The sequence below is a fragment of the Primulina huaijiensis genome, chromosome 2, assembly GCF_012295235.1.
Source record: "Primulina huaijiensis isolate GDHJ02 chromosome 2, ASM1229523v2, whole genome shotgun sequence".
In the NCBI taxonomy this organism is placed as follows: Eukaryota; Viridiplantae; Streptophyta; class Magnoliopsida; order Lamiales; family Gesneriaceae; genus Primulina; species Primulina huaijiensis.
This window is the reverse complement of record NC_133307.1, coordinates 21,901,912-21,919,531: the sequence shown is the minus strand read 5'-3', so window position 1 is coordinate 21,919,531 and position 17,620 is coordinate 21,901,912. Positions and strand designations below refer to the sequence as shown.

At 33.4% G+C, this 17,620-nt stretch overlaps 2 protein-coding genes across 3 annotated transcripts; both read right to left on the bottom strand.

Moving 5' to 3' along the window:
* Positions 1 to 215: 215 nt before the first annotated feature.
* LOC140969867 (BRASSINOSTEROID INSENSITIVE 1-associated receptor kinase 1-like) lies at positions 216 to 6,504 on the bottom strand. 2 transcript variants are annotated; one of them, XM_073431391.1, is made up of 11 exons: positions 5,956 to 6,504; positions 5,351 to 5,483; positions 5,183 to 5,254; positions 4,469 to 4,612; positions 3,520 to 3,591; positions 3,353 to 3,424; positions 3,186 to 3,265; positions 2,738 to 2,869; positions 2,311 to 2,637; positions 1,287 to 1,681; positions 216 to 920 (listed from the first exon to the last, which is right to left on the bottom strand). In XM_073431391.1, the coding sequence occupies exons 1-11, from the start codon at positions 6,047 to 6,049 to the stop codon at positions 603 to 605; spliced, it is 1,839 nt and encodes a 612-aa protein (XP_073287492.1). In that variant the 5' UTR covers positions 6,050 to 6,504; the 3' UTR covers positions 216 to 602. The 2 variants fall into 2 exon arrangements, with proteins under 2 accessions (XP_073287492.1, XP_073287486.1); XM_073431385.1 differs by having other exon boundaries at positions 2,311 to 2,652; positions 5,956 to 6,503.
* A 4,484-nt stretch (positions 6,505 to 10,988) lies between these two features.
* On the bottom strand, positions 10,989 to 13,053 carry LOC140959949 (putative clathrin assembly protein At1g03050). Its single transcript, XM_073418022.1, has 2 exons — positions 12,191 to 13,053; positions 10,989 to 11,988 (listed from the first exon to the last, which is right to left on the bottom strand). Exons 1-2 carry the CDS (start codon positions 12,876 to 12,878, stop codon positions 11,027 to 11,029), a joined length of 1,650 nt encoding a protein of 549 aa, XP_073274123.1. The 5' UTR covers positions 12,879 to 13,053; the 3' UTR covers positions 10,989 to 11,026.
* Positions 13,054 to 17,620: the final 4,567 nt, after the last annotated feature.

Here is a 17,620-nt window from a genome sequence, read left to right as displayed (position 1 = left end):
GAGCTTCTCTACTTGTAACAGTAAAATAATGTTATGATTTCTTAATTATTTTACCATCGCAGATATTTTCATAATGGGAAATTGGTTCACACATGGTGAAAAAATTGGCACACAGTTGAAATTAAAATCATAAGGGGATAACCATGAAATCTGAGGGAAAGAGAGGGAGTCTCTTCACCCTTGCAACTTAATAAACATAGACACAAGTTTAAGAATAAACAAACAAAATGTTTTTATATTCTCTCATCTTTTGCTGACAGATATTCCCCAAGCAAGAAATTATCATTCCCACCATGGGATATTTTTTGTGCAAGGAACTTTGCTTATTCTTTGACAATCTTGGCCTATTCAATTCAATACATATAAAATGAGTGTCCGTAAATATAAAATACATGTTGGGTTCTTCCACAGCGATGCGATTCCTGCGCTATGGATATCTGAAATACAACTGACAAACTCTAAAAGAGTATAAACATCATCCTGCATCATCAAAATTCGGAAACAAAAACAGGGAGGGGTAGGTAAAAAGGCAAAAAAAATATAATTTACAACAATAAAAACTATCAATCAAATATAAAGTTGCGAGTCCAAACCACGGAGAATCATCTTGGCCCAGATAATTCATCGGGACGAATATTCGAAGTGGAGTCGTTAATTAACCAATTACTGCTAGGGTGATGCGTATGATTGAATTCTTGACGGAACATTTCTTCCTTCTGCCATTCCTCCCACCTCTCAGCCAAGCCATCACCCTCAAGCATCCTCACGACTTCCGACATCCTTGGACGCTCCAATGGGGAGCTCTGCGTACAGAGCAGAGCTACTTGGATCAGCTGTTCCACCTCTTCGTCCACATAATTACCTTGAAGATCCGCATCGACCAGCGTCTCCAACTTTTTTTCCTTCAAAAGTCCTCTGACCTGACATTTTTCAAATACATGCAATTTCATGTATGAACTGAGAATGAACCCTGAACAGTAATTGAAATGTTTCGCGGATACAGACCAAATTCAAAACTAAAATAATTTATAGTCTCCATTGGACCAGACCACAGATCAAGACCGGGTCGGAACCAGCAGATTGATCCCAACCCTTAACTGTAATTGGCATGGCCAATTCACAAAACCATCATTTCCAGCGAACCAGGTTTGGTTCAAAAGTGAAACATGGTCATCTCTAGTTTCCGTGAGTGTAAAAACAGATTCAGCATCAAAAATTCCAAGAAGCTATGATAAATATTAAAGACTCATCAGTACAAACAGTTTAAGTGAAATAATATGGCTTACCCAATCGAGTAACATCACATCATCGTCATTGGCAAGCCGAGCAAGATCAAAAGCTCTCTGACCAGTGATCAGCTCAAGAAGCATGACCCCGTAACCGAAAACATCAGTTTTCTCAGAAGATTTACCAGTGGAGAGGTATTCGGGAGCAATATGACCAATTGTTCCACGAACAGCCGTGGTAACATGAGTATCCTTGTAGTCCATAAGTTTGGCCAAGCCAAAGTCACCTACAACTGCTTCAAAGTCCTCATCCAATAATATATTTGCAGCTTTGACATCCCGATGAATGATCTTAGGGTCACAGTGATCATGCAAATAAGCAAGTCCCCTCGCAGACCCCAATGCTATCCGTTTTCTTATTTGCCAATCAAGGGGAGGTTGAGATTCAGGTCTTTCTACAGTAATGCACCAACAAGTTAATTAAAAGTAATGCATAATACGTAGTGTGTGCTACTGGACAAATGGCAACTGATCTTCTAGAATCATATAATATTTTGGCAATATTGTACTGAGATGCATTGGATTGGGGATAAATAAGCTGGTTATAAAAGTTACTTGCTAGTAACTGAAGCAGTTTAGATAACCACACAAGCGTCGAGTATCTACGAAAGGAAAATTTCAAAAGACAGTTACAATGTAGCACGAGGCACAGGGTTATTATCTTTTCATACAGATAGACAAAAGCGGAAATAAAATTGCACAAGCTTTTAATCAATTTGTTGAATTGTGAGGAAACTATCCAAATCTCTCTCAAGATATGAGTAAACTGGATCAAGGCAAATGCATTCGGTTGCTTGACACTGAGATGGCAAAATAACAATTCTTGAAAAACCATTTTTATTCAAAGTATTAGAGAAGCAAAACAGATTTTACCTCATATTCATTTTAGTTGTCACACATAAATCACACCAGATTCCAAAATTTTTCAGCCATTTTTAAAGCTACAACCGTCATGGATCTTCAGTTACTAGTGAATCATGAAGAAAATAGCCGGTGAACAATATGAATAGCAGATCAAGTGTACCTCTCAAGCACGATGCAACACTTCCATTAGCCATATAAGGATAAACAAGCAACCGTTCTGTAGGAGTCATGCAAAAGCCACGCAAGCGAAGTAAATTTCGATGCACAGCCATGCTGATCATTTCCACTTCTGTTTGGAATTGAAGCTCTCCACCTTGAGTGCGCTCCTCTTTCAGTCTTTTTACTGCTACTAGAGAGCCATCAGCTAATCGACCTTTGTAAACCTTACCAAATCCACCTCTGCCAAGGATATTTTTATTACTGAAATTATCTGATGCAACTTGCAATTCGCGTAGTGAAAATCGTTTGAGCTGTCCCAGATGAACTTCTGGATCCTCCTCAGCTACAGGAATACACAAAATAAGCGAAAAATACTAAAAGCTATACATTTTATGATCGTGTTTTCAGCCTTTTCTAAATCCACAAACCAGGAACATCAAAGAAATGATCTTCTGGCTTCCTTCTACGATACCAAGCAAGCGCAATTGCAGGGGCAGCAAATAGCAGGGCTGCTCCAGCAGCAACTCCTCCTGCAATGGCTCCAGTAGCACTGTTGGCAACTGCAATGGTTCTCCATTGATAAGTATGCTTTATTCATTCAGATGATAAACAAAAGTTAACTACATCATCAATGTCAGTGACCAAGTACTCCTCTAGTATCAGATTACCATATTTGAAATCACGCTGTAATAGACTAATCCAAAATTTAATACCCAACAAAAGTGTTCTGGTGACTACATCAAATGAAATGGTGCCCTTAATACAGATCTGCTCATTGCGCGTTCATCAAATCAAATGACCAAGCTCATTTTTTTCATTATAGGCAAGGTAAAGGCTATGAATCATGAGGCACAATTGCACAAAGGATAGGCAAACCTCGAGAGGAAGATGCAGATGATGGCGGAAGTGGAGGAGGTGGAGATACAGGAAGAGGATCCAATCGATTATGATCAAAACTGAGAGGTAGAAAGCCACAGTCAGAATGATGCATTGATGGATCATTTTGTCTTGCATAAGAACAAGCAGATAGAAGAGTAGTAAACCTGATAGGAGTAAAAAGCTGAAAGGATCCATTTACGGGAATTTGGCCTGTCAGCTGGTTATTTGAAAGATCGCTGCATTTGTTGGAAGAAATGATTATTAGTCCCCGACAGACCAAAATAAAAGGAAAATAATAAAATAACAAAAAAATCATGAACTGCCACCATACAGGACTTGAAGTGTCTCGATAGTAGTAAGTGACATGGGGATTTCTCCAGTCAAACTGTTATTGTTGAGCCTCCTGTGCAGTTTAAAGGTGAAGAATGAAGAAATCACTGACTGAAAGAATCAAAGCAGCGAATGCGTTTGCTACATGTAGCACAATAATTCATGTCCCACGTGACAGAAACATGGAAGAACACGGCAGCTTATGATTTTGGCGTGCAAACCTCATCTCTTTCTGGGGTTAAACATGTCCAAAATCCAATTTTCCCATGATTTTCTAGTCGAGCACTAATAGAGTTTCTGAACTTGCTCATTTAAAAGTTTATGTGCATGCTTCTTTATCAGTTAATTTCTCTACATAAATCACAATTCACTATGATAAAAGATAACCTTTTTTCTCTAAAGCCCGTGGTAGCATCGATTCTATGACAGTTGCAAAATAAAAATAATTACTATTTAATAACAGAAATGAAATCCTCTATTCGCTTTTAAGGTTACTGACTTCTGCTTTGAATCAGTTAGTATTTACTGCAAAACATCTATCTATTTAAACAATTGCCACATAGCAATCACATATGGCTCCAACTGTCACTTGATAGCATTATAGACCATAAATCTATGACTCAAATCGGAGCCTAGGCTTAATGATTTGGAACCAAAGGCAACAATGTCAGCCATACTTTCCATCATTTAACATCATTTGTTGTAAATATGTGCTGATTTGGGTGACTTTTCGGAAGCATTGAAAGGAAATCAATTGAAAAAAGAACAGGAGAATAAACTTCAGTGATTCCGCTCCGCATGGCACATCTGAATGCTGCACAAGCCAATCATTCACTTCTGAATTGCAACTTTCTTACAAAAGGTGCGATGACGCGGAAAAGAAATTCTCAAGAACTAAATAAAAGACCCAGCCACAGAGAAAAAAAAGTTAAAAAACGAGAGAACCATACAAGAATCGAAGCCTTTGAAGTTTGCCCAATGTGTTAGGGATTGGACCAGTCAGGTTATTCAAATAAAGATCCAAGCTAACCAAACTTGTCAAATTTCCTAGTTCGTTTGGAATTCTTCCTGTAATATTGTTACTGTAAAGCTCCCTGCCAAGAAAGAGAAAACGAGAGATTGTTTTATGCGAACCGGAGAAGTCAAACAATGATCCGTGATAAAGATAATTCAATGAGACAAGATAGGGAAAAAAGCAGGGCCCTCACACACACATCATTGGAACATATCTTCGGGAAAAAAAAAGGAAAGACAAGAAAATATGCATGAAGTTGTTGACAAAGAGATGCAGACAGGGGGGCATCGTTATGGATGCTACATGCTAAGGTGAGGGCTCTGAAAATAGCAGAGAGTTGCAGATGCATAGACATCAATTTATACAAAACCAAGGAATTCATGCAAAAAAGTTGAATTCATTCCAAAACCAGACTGTCTTTTGCTCAGAATCATTGCCCAAGAATATAAAACGGTGAGTATGCTAACGAAGACCAAACCGGTAAACAGGAGTTACAACGATAACAAGAACCATCATCTGTACATTCTGGCAAAAAAGGTAAAATAAATACTTAAAGAGAGGTTATTATAATTGAAGTCTCTGGTAAAGCATAGAACATCTGAAAACGAATATACATATAACTGATAATGACCCAAAAATAATGACTTACAGATACTGTAAATTTGGAAGTAAACCAAGCTGAGGGGAAAGTGGACCAGACAAATTTGCATTGCCAAGATCGCTGAGCATAAACAGAAACAAAAATACTTTTATACTCTAAAATTACAAAAGAAGCAAATTAAGCACCTTAAGAGAATGGGGATACAAGCAGTCTTACACTCGAGTAACACTATTTTCATTATTGCATGTAACATGAAACCAAGTGCAGGGATTAACGAGGGTCGGGTCCCAACTCTGTAGAACACTATTTGGATCAGCCAAATTGTTCTTCAATGCACTCAATGCATCACCTGCCATGGTACAATGTCATTCTAAACACCATCAGATTTTCATTAATTAGTTTGGCCACAACTAAACAGCACACGGTATCAAACTAACCCAACCCATCAACAGCAGCAAGTGAAAAACTTCCAAAGTCATTAAAATTTATAAGATAACCAATTAACCATCCAATTTTACTAAATAAGAACTTATAACTTTGAGAGAAAATAAAAGCAATCGATCTGTGTCTCAACTGCCATCTCTATTATTCTCAAAGTAAGAGATTTTCTAAACAATATCCCATCCAAGCACGAAGCTTTTTAATGGCATCCCGTAAATTTTTTACTTGTCAATCCACAAATTCCTGGGTGAACACATAACTAGAATGCAATTCAGTTCAACTGAATCCCACGAAAAACAACAGTCCGCACATCAAGTTAAATCAATCAGAGGCCAAAAAAAACTCCGAAAGTAACGGAATCAGGGAGCAGAACAGCAGACCTTCAGCGTTGGAGGACACCCGCGAGACTTGAGCAAGCACCAGAATTGAGGACAAGAAAAAAGAGCAAAAGACCCAAGTAGTTGACCGATCCATTCAACTCTGATCTAATCCAAAAATCAACCCCTACAAACCTAGATTAATCATCAAGATACTACAACAACTCCCTCAACACGACCTCGTTAACTCCATAACCACGCACCTCCTCTCCTCTACTCTACGTCAACAGAAAAAAGCAAAGAAAAAACCTTGTATCATCAAAAACCCACCAAAATTCAACTGAAGCCAGCCAATCAACAACCCAAGTCAAATCACCAACACGGCAGCAAAAGGGAAAGCTCGGGAACAAATAAAAAAGGCTTCTTCAACAATAATCCGATTCCAAATTCTTTTGAAGAAGAATCAAATCTGTATGCTGTTAAACTGAATGGCCGAGTATTCAACGGTCAGTGAAAGGGGGCAATGGGGGGTGAAGTCGTTGCAGAGGAAAATGAATGCTTAGTCAACCCTCTCTGTTTAATGCTAAACCAGTCTGTATTATTCTATTGACAAACAAAAACAAGTGCACACTTTTTTAATTTATATTTAAATTTAAAAAAAGTTTATAATTAATTAAATTTTTGGGGCATAATAATTAGTTATTCAATAATGCGCACGCACTACTTGTTGGAAGATAAACATTAACAATTTAGTGGTGAATGAGCACTTTACCAAAATGGGGAGGTGGAGATTTGAAAATTATAATTATATCATAACATTTTTTTTATAGTTTTAAACATTGTAGAATTTCCAAAATTAGAAATCATAAAATAAATAAATAAATATAATTCAATTCTTTCATAAAATTTCTTTATAAATCATAACTTAAAATATCGATTTTTTATTTTATTTTTTTATCATGTTTGTTGCGAGATTATTCAATTATTAAAAATTAAGCAGCGTTAATTTTTTTTATTATCTTTTATTATTGTTGAATATTACATTCATTTATATAAATCATAAATTAAAATCACAAAATCAATTTTAAAATTCAAAATTTGATATTAAAAAAACTAATTATTAAACGAGCCCAAAAAAATGTATAATAAAAATACAATTTGAAAATTAGAGAGAATAATAGAGATAGACAGGATGAGAGAATATGGGGAGAAAAGAGAAGGGGAGAGAGGTGATGTGAGGTGAGAGATAGAGACAAGGAAATAGCTTGTGTATGAATTAGAAGTTTTAAAAATTCATCCAAATCTTTGAGTTTAACCAAGATATTTTTTGACAAATTATAGTCATACTTTAAGTTTTAATATTTGTATGTTAATGAATTTCATTGAATTATTAAAATTTTATTGAAAATTTGATACATCTAGATTTTTTTAAAAATGTTGAATATCACGTGACTTTTTAAAAATCTGTGAAAGTCTATTTTGAATATCATTAGAATTCTATAAATATGCAAAAGTCTTGATTGAATACATCTAAATATTTAAAATTTATAGAAGTTATTAAAAATCATTAAATCTCCTACACAATTGGGTTACTAAGATTGTCCTAATTCGAACACTCGCGAGTTTGACGTGGGATGCCATTGGGGCAAATAATATAACTTCACGTCTTTATTTTATTCAGTATTTGACTCAAGTTCAACAACTGTTGGAGTTAAAAATGATTTTGTAATTAATATCTTCATTTTACTATCTTCACATTGTAAATTTTTCATTATATGAGAAGGAAAGCAGAGAATGTTTCTATTGTCCTACATTTGTGCACTATACCAGTAATTAACTAAATTAGTAGTTTTCAAACCAGAACAATACTTCTTAAGTGATGGATGGATGCTCACATGAACTAATTTCCATATAATATGTATTTTAAGAATACTAGATTTTTGTATAAAGTGCAATGATATTAAAATAATTTTTTCAAACATCGAATTTTATTTTTGAGTTTTTATTGTATTGTAGTTTACTTTTAATAATAATAAAGATATTATGTTGAAGGATATTTCGGGGAAAAAAGTTACTTTATGTTGGAATGGATTATTTTTTCAATATCTTGTCAAGATCTGCGATTTGAAAATGACTGTGTTCAAGAAGAAGATATATTAGCAAATTTGAAGTCGAAGAAGGAGAAACTCTTTGTCCTTAAGACAAATTTGTCTCATAAATGGTGGTCATAGGATATGACAATCGTTTCCCGAAATACGACGACTTCCAACTTATGACAGTAGTATTACAATTCACAAGTTTTATAGTTATAAAATGAAGCCAAGTCCCTTTCGAGAAGAAATAAGAAGTTCAAAATGAATGCAAAATGCGCTTTTTTTTTTTGTTTGATCCTCTCAAAGTTGATGTTAAGTTGTATCTCATTGTATTAATTCATTTAGATGGATTGATATAAAAGTCACAAATCTCGAAAATATGACCGAGAGACATGTTTTGGTGACAATAATCCATGAAAACAAGTAATTCTTGGTAAACAACACCTCCATGCGCCTAGGCACCACTTATCGAGAGCCTAGACGCCTCTCTCTCTCTACCCTAGAATTTCCAAAGCAACAAGGGAAGTGCTTATGTGCCTCTTTACAGGTGCCTCGGCACTTTCAAACTGCTGATGCGCCTCTTCACAAGTGCATCATCGTCTCTTTCCCTTCAATGTTTTTGTTTCGATTTTTATTTACGTCTTTTTGATTAATTTTCATTCATTAAGCTTAAAATATCCAATAATCCCTCACATAAATGCACGTAACGTCGAAAGAGAGTTTAGACATCACATCAGGAGAGGTGGGTTTGGCTTTGAATCTTTCTTACTAGAACACTATCGGATTTACTAGGCCAAGAAGTGAACATGATGTCTTGAACTTCTCGGCGGTTTGTGTAAAACCAACAATAGTACATACACAATAATTTCCTTATCATTTTCTTTTGGTTTTTTGATTGTGTCTGTTTTGGTCATGTTACACATCTTAGTTTCATATGTATTTATTTTAGTCAGTCCTTCATCACACTCACATAGGTGACTTCTCTTTAAAAGTATCCTACCAAACTCCACTTTTTATAGGTAAATGAATCATTAAAGTACAATACTTAATATCATTACATTCATATAACACACATCGTTCTAAGAATGAGAATGAATTAATTCTGGAGTGTTAGCTCAAATTCTCATAATTTTATCGTCTCATTGGACCAAAATCTTGAAATCTTTAATCAACAAGATTGGGTTACCACTATGAGAACTTTATTTTGTAGATTTTTAAGCTCATTCCTCTTGACAAATTATAAACTTGATATCTATCCAAGGCTTTATACAACGGATCTGTTAAGTTATCTTATTAGTTCACTCAAACAAAATGATAACACTATTGGAGATTAAGTTTAGCATAATATTCTGTATTTGACGTACATGTCCAGACCTACTATCATTTATTTTAGGCAATCATAACTTTATTAATTCTAAACAATATGAACTTGTACATCCAAATTCAAGATTTTAAATCTTAATAAGTTTGGACTTAATCGTTTTTACTTGAAGAATTCAAATATTATACATTATTATCAAATTTGACAATATTGTATTTTTCAAGTATATCACTGTACTTTTTGTTAGATTGGTATTGAAACTTTCAAGTTTCCAAATTTTAAGCATTATAACTTAAATATCTAAATTTAAGAGTTTAAATATCTTGCAAATTTATATTTAAGCTTGTTTGCTTATAAAATATAAAACTCTGAATCTCGAATTTTTTTCCACTATGTGAGAGCTTATAAAACTTGATTCAAGATTTAATATATTGAAAATTCAAAGTTTTAAATGTACACATCTTATGAAATTCAACAGAGTACAACAATTTGTTACAACATATACAATATATTGTATATAATTGATACATCATTTTTATGTCTATCAGAAGCTACTAAAGCTTCATATTTTATTTCATATCTTATAATGTTGTCAACAAATATGATGAAATATTCTTTTTTTCTACTTAAGGAGACATATCTTTTCAATAAATAGATTGAGACAATTTATTTTTCAACACATATCTCATTTGATGTTGTAAATTTTAGACATATGATCGATTAATATGTTCAATCCATAGTCCAAATTTAAGATCTCGAGTCAAATTAAAATATTTTAAATTAGCTTTTCAATAAATGGACTTATTTAGATTCGTGCATACAACATAATCCTCGTGATTCACAATTATACAATTCTTGCATATTGTACATAAAAATTAAATATTTGACCGTGGTTAAAAAAACAAAATACCTCAACTAATATATCAATATTTTTTGGGCCCCAAATCTCTGGGCCTGAGCGGACCGGCCCTTGACATGCCAACGAATTTTGCAAAAATAACTCTCTCAAATTTCAAAAGTACACATTCTTCGTTTAACAAAATACCAAAAAAAAAAAAAAAAAAAAAAAAAAAAAAAAACTATTTTTAATCAATAACTCATGTAAATAACATATCTCATCTATTCTCAAAAATTAAAATCACTAAAAAAATTATTTATAATTATCTATCTAACTACTAAATGTATAAAAAATATCAGATACATTAATTCTAATTTCAATAATGATTAATATTAAAAAAAAATAAAAATCTCGAATTCAATTGAAAAATATATGCTCGTACTGATTTCGAACTAGAGTAGTTCAAGTCCCCATTTCTTTTGGCAAACACAGTTGATTATATAGAGAAAAGGAAACGAAACAAGTGATGAAATTTGACATGAAACTAGTTCATTCTTGAGATTCGAATAGAGCTCAATATATATATATACACACACAATTTTAGAGGGATGAAATCATGATATATATATATATACACACACAATTTTAGAGGGATGAAATCATGTTCTTTTATATATATATATATATATATATAATTTTCCCATTTGCTAAATTAACGAGTCCACTAATATATATAGTTCACTCATCTCTATGCATGCTTTGATAATTTCGAGGCAGTCATTATCTAAGGTGTCTCCGCGTGTTACATAATCACACGATATTTATACTTTTATAAACATGCATGCACTTGAAATTTGAACAAGATGTGGTGTTGTCCTCCTCCTAGAAGTTTCTTGTGTGCCGATGAAGATCTTGTCGTCGAACATTTTCCAACCCAGTGTGCCCGTGCGTCCCATCCCTCGCGTATCTCTGCCACATCGCTTGCTCTTCTGCTACGAACCTCTGTTTCGTCTCCATTTCTCGCATTTGCACGTAGGCCGGAGGGGCCACCGCAAGCGAGGCAGTGAAAGGGTCGGTGCTATTAGCGCCATTAGAAGCTCCCGTTTGGTTCGTTATAAACATCCTATCAAACATCAACCCATCAAAGCCTCCCATGGTGGAGGCCTTTTGGTTTGGCAAACCGCCGGTGTTTTGAACTAAGGCTGTTTCCCAATCTTCCGACGAGTCCTTGAAAGCTTCCCATGGTGTGGAACTTGGTGCTGAATGGCAATCAAACAAAGCTAGGGCCAATCTGTTTCCTTCTTCTTCGATGTTTGGTTTATGTGCACTTAAGGTCACCAATTCTCCCGTTTGTATCTCTTTCGGCTCGACCAATGTCACCTTCATCTCCTTTTTAACCTCTTTTTCATCAACAAATCCTTCGGGTGGTGGCAACGCCTTCATCGTGAGCATATCTTTTTCTACGATCGCCTCTGTTTCTTTAACACGGGCAGGCTTAGTCTCCGCGCTCAAGGGTCTCTTATCAGGCGCATTCGCTGATTTATACTCGATGTATTCGTTCAAAATGTCGAGTCTCTTCTTCGGGATCTTCTCAATATCAGGGAACTCCGAAGATCGCGCGATTCCAATGGTCTTACACCAATCATACAACGTATCGAGCTCATCGTACTGCTTCGAGAGGCGACAGAAAAGCTCGTAAACTTTGACGGAATCTGGCACATCAAGTTGTGGGAATCGATCAAGAAAGACTGCCATTGTTTCCAGTGTGTCGTAGTAGATGTGGAAACTTTCTTTTAGTATGGGGTAGAAAGCCACTGACACCACCCTGTTATGCTTTGAAGCACCTACAAATCCAATCAACATATTTATATTTTTCTATACTAAATAGTTTGTTCTATATATATAAAGTAGAATAGATCATTAAATTTTTAGTAATTTTCATCATGAACTAATAGAGTACAATTTTCTTTTCAACAATAATTTAATATATCAATTTTGTCCATTCATGTTTTGGCTCCTGGATCTGCCAAGAAAAAGTAAATATACCTGTTGGTTTGCAAGCCAAAAACCTCTCAAGGAGTCGCATGAGATGATGAACCCTAGAGAACAACTTCTCATTCTTCATTTCACGTACCTGCTGAATCCCCCTCCCCGCCATCGCATCAGAATCACGCTCGACACCACCATGGCCACTGACATAACCGACATCTCCTCCCTCTTCTTCGTTGTTCGAAAATCCACTCTTCTTCCCCCTCCTGCCCTGCATTCTGAACTCAAGCTTCTCGTCCAAATACAAGGCATAGGTTCTCACGAAGGCTGAGAAATCCCACGAACTCGACGGCTTCCCAGACTTATCCCGAAAATCGGACATATTCAGAAGACGGGTGCCTCTCCTCGTCGCGAAGAAGATTTCTTGTTCGAATGCTATGTCCCCTTCGCTAAGCAGTCGTTGGATCAGCATAAGCGTTTTCAGTGCCACCACCCAATTCTTGGTCTTACTCAGGCGTTTGGCTATGGTGTTAACACAAGCGCCAACGTATGCATGAGAGTACGACGTGACGGTTAAGATCTCGCGAATGTAACGCTCTTCGGGGGGGTATTCTTCGTGTCGCGTGGCCTTAACGATGGCGACGTCGATATCTGAAAGAGAGGTGCTGCTGCCGACCTTGGCCAAACCGATGCTGGTTCGATCTTTGACGGATTCGATCGCTTTTCTGATCTTGCTTGGAGCCATTTGGATTCAATCTGTCAATGTTTGTGATGATGGATCAAATAAGGTTTGTACATTCGATCATTCTCTGGTTCGTAAAAAACTGAATCAATGTGAATTAATTAAACACTTTTGAATTCATGCATTTGATGTATCAAATCAAAAGAATATGGGATTGATGAAACGTTATCATTATCACCTGTTTAATAATCTCAGAGGATCTAAAACGATGGTTCAAATTTATGGCTCATCGATTTCCAGGATAGATACTGTGTGCTTTCAATGACCATCCTGAAATCTAGGTGAAAGGAGGGTGTCAAATGGAAGTCAAAGGAGGCATTACGTGGTAATATTATCATTTTTTTTAATATCTTTTCTTACATTTTTGTAAGTATTTTTTTCGGTGGACAAGATTTCTGACCAATATTTAAATTTTTGGATTAATTCTAAAATAGAGGCAGTATTTGAACTTTTATAACACACATGAAAAGAAACCAAGTTCTTGGATTTTTTAAACGCGTTTTGTAAATTCTTCAAAAAAATAATAATAGATGTATTTTGGCAAGGATTATTTTATTTATTTTTAATACAAAAATACCTATTTATACTAGGTACGATCCAAATTTTTATCGTGGGGATATTGCTGCGAGTGTCAAACTCCAAGACTAACAGATAGATGAAAGGAAGACGACAAACCGGTGAAGAGATTGAAAGAAGAGACAGGAGAAATCAATATATATAAGAAAATACATACATACATTCAAATAAAATTCTCTTAAGTTACTAAATTATCATAATAATGTTAAAATAAAACCATTAAACTTGTTATTAATTTAAATATCACTTTTGTTTTTGCTAAATTTTAACCCATTACGGATTTTATTTAATTTCTATATTTTTTTAAGAATACATATTATAGATAATTAATTTTATATCAGAATCAATCATTTATAAATTAATATTGGTGATTAATAATTTCAGTGAAATAAAATTTTAACATAATATCACTCAAATAAATATGTATAGTAAAACACAAATATAAATAAAATAACATATAATACTCAGTTAAAAATATTATATGTAAAATTGTAATATACAACAAATGATAATTCATATTTATTATAAAGATTATATTGATTAAATTTTTTTAAGGATTGTATCATAAATTTAGTTCAAAATTAAAAAGTAATTTTCATTCTTTTTAATTTATCCTTACTTTTTCTCTTTTGAATAAAGTTGAAATAAATCAAACTAATCAAATTATACTGTAAATAAAATATAAATTTTTTTTTTGCAAATAAAACATATAGAATCTACATGCATGTAGTGTTCATTTTTATTCGAAAAATGACATTTACTGACACGATTTTAATGAAACTTGTAGAAAAGTGTAANGTATCATAAATTTAGTTCAAAATTAAAAAGTAATTTTCATTCTTTTTAATTTATCCTTACTTTTTCTCTTTTGAATAAAGTTGAAATAAATCAAACTAATCAAATTATACTGTAAATAAAATATAAATTTTTTTTTTGCAAATAAAACATATAGAATCTACATGCATGTAGTGTTCATTTTTATTCGAAAAATGACATTTACTGACACGATTTTAATGAAACTTGTAGAAAAGTGTAAGCTTGAGATATATATTGAGATATTAATTAAATATCATAATTTAAGAAATTAAAATAAAATAAAGTATCATATTAAGGTATTTTGTAATATTTGTCATTAATTCAACCAAATAATGAAATAAGGTTACTATCATTTTCAATCTCAATCTTTAAATATATTTTTCTCAAATAATTTACAACACTTTATTAATTTAGTTAAATTAACATAATATTAATCGAGTTATACCCGATCACAAATCAAATGATCTCATCCGAAAGCAAATCGATATACTATCCTAACCACACTTTATCCCAACTATTTCATCATGAAAAATTTTGAGTGGAGGTGATAGTGACAATCATTTACCCACTCATACGCTCCGTTGAGTTGCAATAATGTAGGACCGAGTGCTTACCGCTTTACCAAAAGCTATAGCTGATGGTAATTGTGCAACTCAAATCTTTTAAACCGCTAGCAGCTCAATCACCACGATTCGATCGCTCTACCAAACAGGGACAATTATTGCACCCAACAAATAATAATAATATATTTTTATTAGTAATCATGACTTAATTAATGTGGTGTGGTACATCAGTAATATTTAAACAATGAGGTTAAAAGCTCTTAATATAATAAAACTAAAATAAATATAGATTAATATATCATTCGGAAGAGGAGAACTTAAAATAACTATCAAAATAAATATCTGGAAACTACTATAATCTCATAATTTGTGAAAAATGATAAATATATTATATAAATTAACTAAAATGTAAAAAAGATGAAGGAAAAGAAACGGTAACAAAACACGAACCATCGATAAATTAAACTAATTAAATCAAAGAAACTAACGTAACATCAAATAATTAAATAAAAAAACTCATAAAAAGAGGAAAATAGATAATCACTAAAATAAAATGAAACACTAAAAGATCCAATGGATTAAACAAATTAATGTAATAAAAGTAAAATAAATATAGACTATATAGTTTGGATATGGGAGTTCAAAATAAACATCAAAATAAATTTTTAGGGACCAAGATAAAATCTTCAAATTTTGTGAAAAGTGAAAAGAATTATTAAATCAAAGAAACTAACGTAACATCAAATAATTAAATAAAAAAACTTATAGAAAGAGGAAAATAGATAATCACTAAAATAAAATGAAACACTAAAAGATCCAATGCATTAAACAAATTAATGTAATAAAAGTAAAATAAATATAGACTATATAGTTTGGATAGAGGATCTCAAAATAATCATCAAAATAAATCCTTAGAGACCAAGATATAATCTTCAAATCTCGTGAAAAGTGACAAAAATTAACCGAACTCTGGAAAAAAAAAACCAGAATAAGCCATGTAGAACCGCAAGGTTATTAAAAGTAAAATAAATATAGACTATATAGTTTAGATAGAGGGAATCAAAATAACCATCAAAATAAATCTTTAGAGACCAAGATATAATTTTCAAATTTTGTGAAAAGTGACCAGAATTAACCGAACTTTGGAAAAAAACAAGAANATTGTTGATGTTGATTCTCCTTTAAACATCTTCACATTGTCTCCGGCCTAAAAATAACTAAACTTAAAAAATATGTTAACAATTTGAAGTCAAAACAAGAAAAAACTATTTGTTCTTAAGACGAACTTGTCTCGCACATGATGTTCACGTAATATGACAACCGTCTTCTAAGATACAATGACTTCAAACATGTGATAGTAGCACTAAAAATCACAAGTTTCATAACCATAAAATGAAGCAAATTCATTTTGCAAAAGAAAGAAGACGAAAAAGTTCAAAATGAATGCAAATGCTCATCCTTCATTTGACCATTTCAAAGCTGATGTTATATCGTCTATTTTTATTATTGATTCATTCAGATTGATTGATATTTAAGCTACAAATCTCGAAATACGACCAAGAGACGACACTTTTTGGTGACAAAGATCCATGAATACTCACAACTCTTGATAAAAAGCGCTGTCAAACATCGTTTTCCCAGGCTATTGGCGCCTCTTGGATCGTGGATTTTCCCATCAATGTTTTTGTTTTGAGTTTTATATCCATCTTTGCTTAATTTTCATTAATTAACTTTAAAATATCCGATGAGAATAAGATTTATAACACTAAATGCCCCATTGTATGACCGGTTTTATAACACTAAATGTCCCATGTTATAACAATTTAGTGTATACATTCGTGGTGTTCGCATATTTAGTATATTTTATTTTTGTCACTGTTAAACGATGAATGTTGTACATTTCGTGAGTTTTTACACATAATAATCTTTAAATTCTTAAGAAGCAATTATAGTTTATTAAATGATAGGGGGTGATCGAATTTTGTGCACACGTTACGTAATGTAGTTCCAACAAAAGATCAAACAAATGTTTTACTTGTAAAATATATTATTTTATAGACACGTATCTATCATATGTGACCCCAATACATGTATATTTTTGTGTGTATATATACAAAAAAGATTTGCAAACAGCCCCGATTCTTCCTTCAGATCCCATCAACACGCCATTTCTTCCCAGTTTCACAATGGAATCGGCGAAATCTGCTTCAAATGACGGCCCCGACGTAGCTCTAGACGACAGAAAATATGAGTCCACAACACACTGCGTGACCTCGTCTTGGTAGAGACTAGCATCGGATTACAGCACAGCGAAATGTCGCTAGCCACGTTCATTGGCACCCGGGGGTGGCCCAATTTCTTTTAAAAACTTTATATGTAAATTTTGTATAGTTTTGATTAATTTGATATTAGTCTAGGTGGGTCAATTTAAATTATTAAAGGATTTTAGAGTTTAAAATTCTAATTTGAGTAGAACCATATTCCTGGCTTCGTCCTTGCAGTGAGTTCTGATGTTCTACAATATTTGGTTGTCGAATGTCTAGCTGCTGTCACGGTCCATAGGCAACCGAACATTAACATCTCCGTTTTATTGGCACTTAGATTTTAACTCCGGCAAAAACTCTGGATTTATTAGGGGTGTCAAAATGCGACACGACCCGTCAACCCGACACGACNCAATTAGTTATAGTTATTTAATATAAGCAAAGAAATTATAAGTTAACCCATATAAGAATACAACTTGTTAAGCTAGATAAAGAAGGACATATAGGGAAATTCACAATTGGAAGT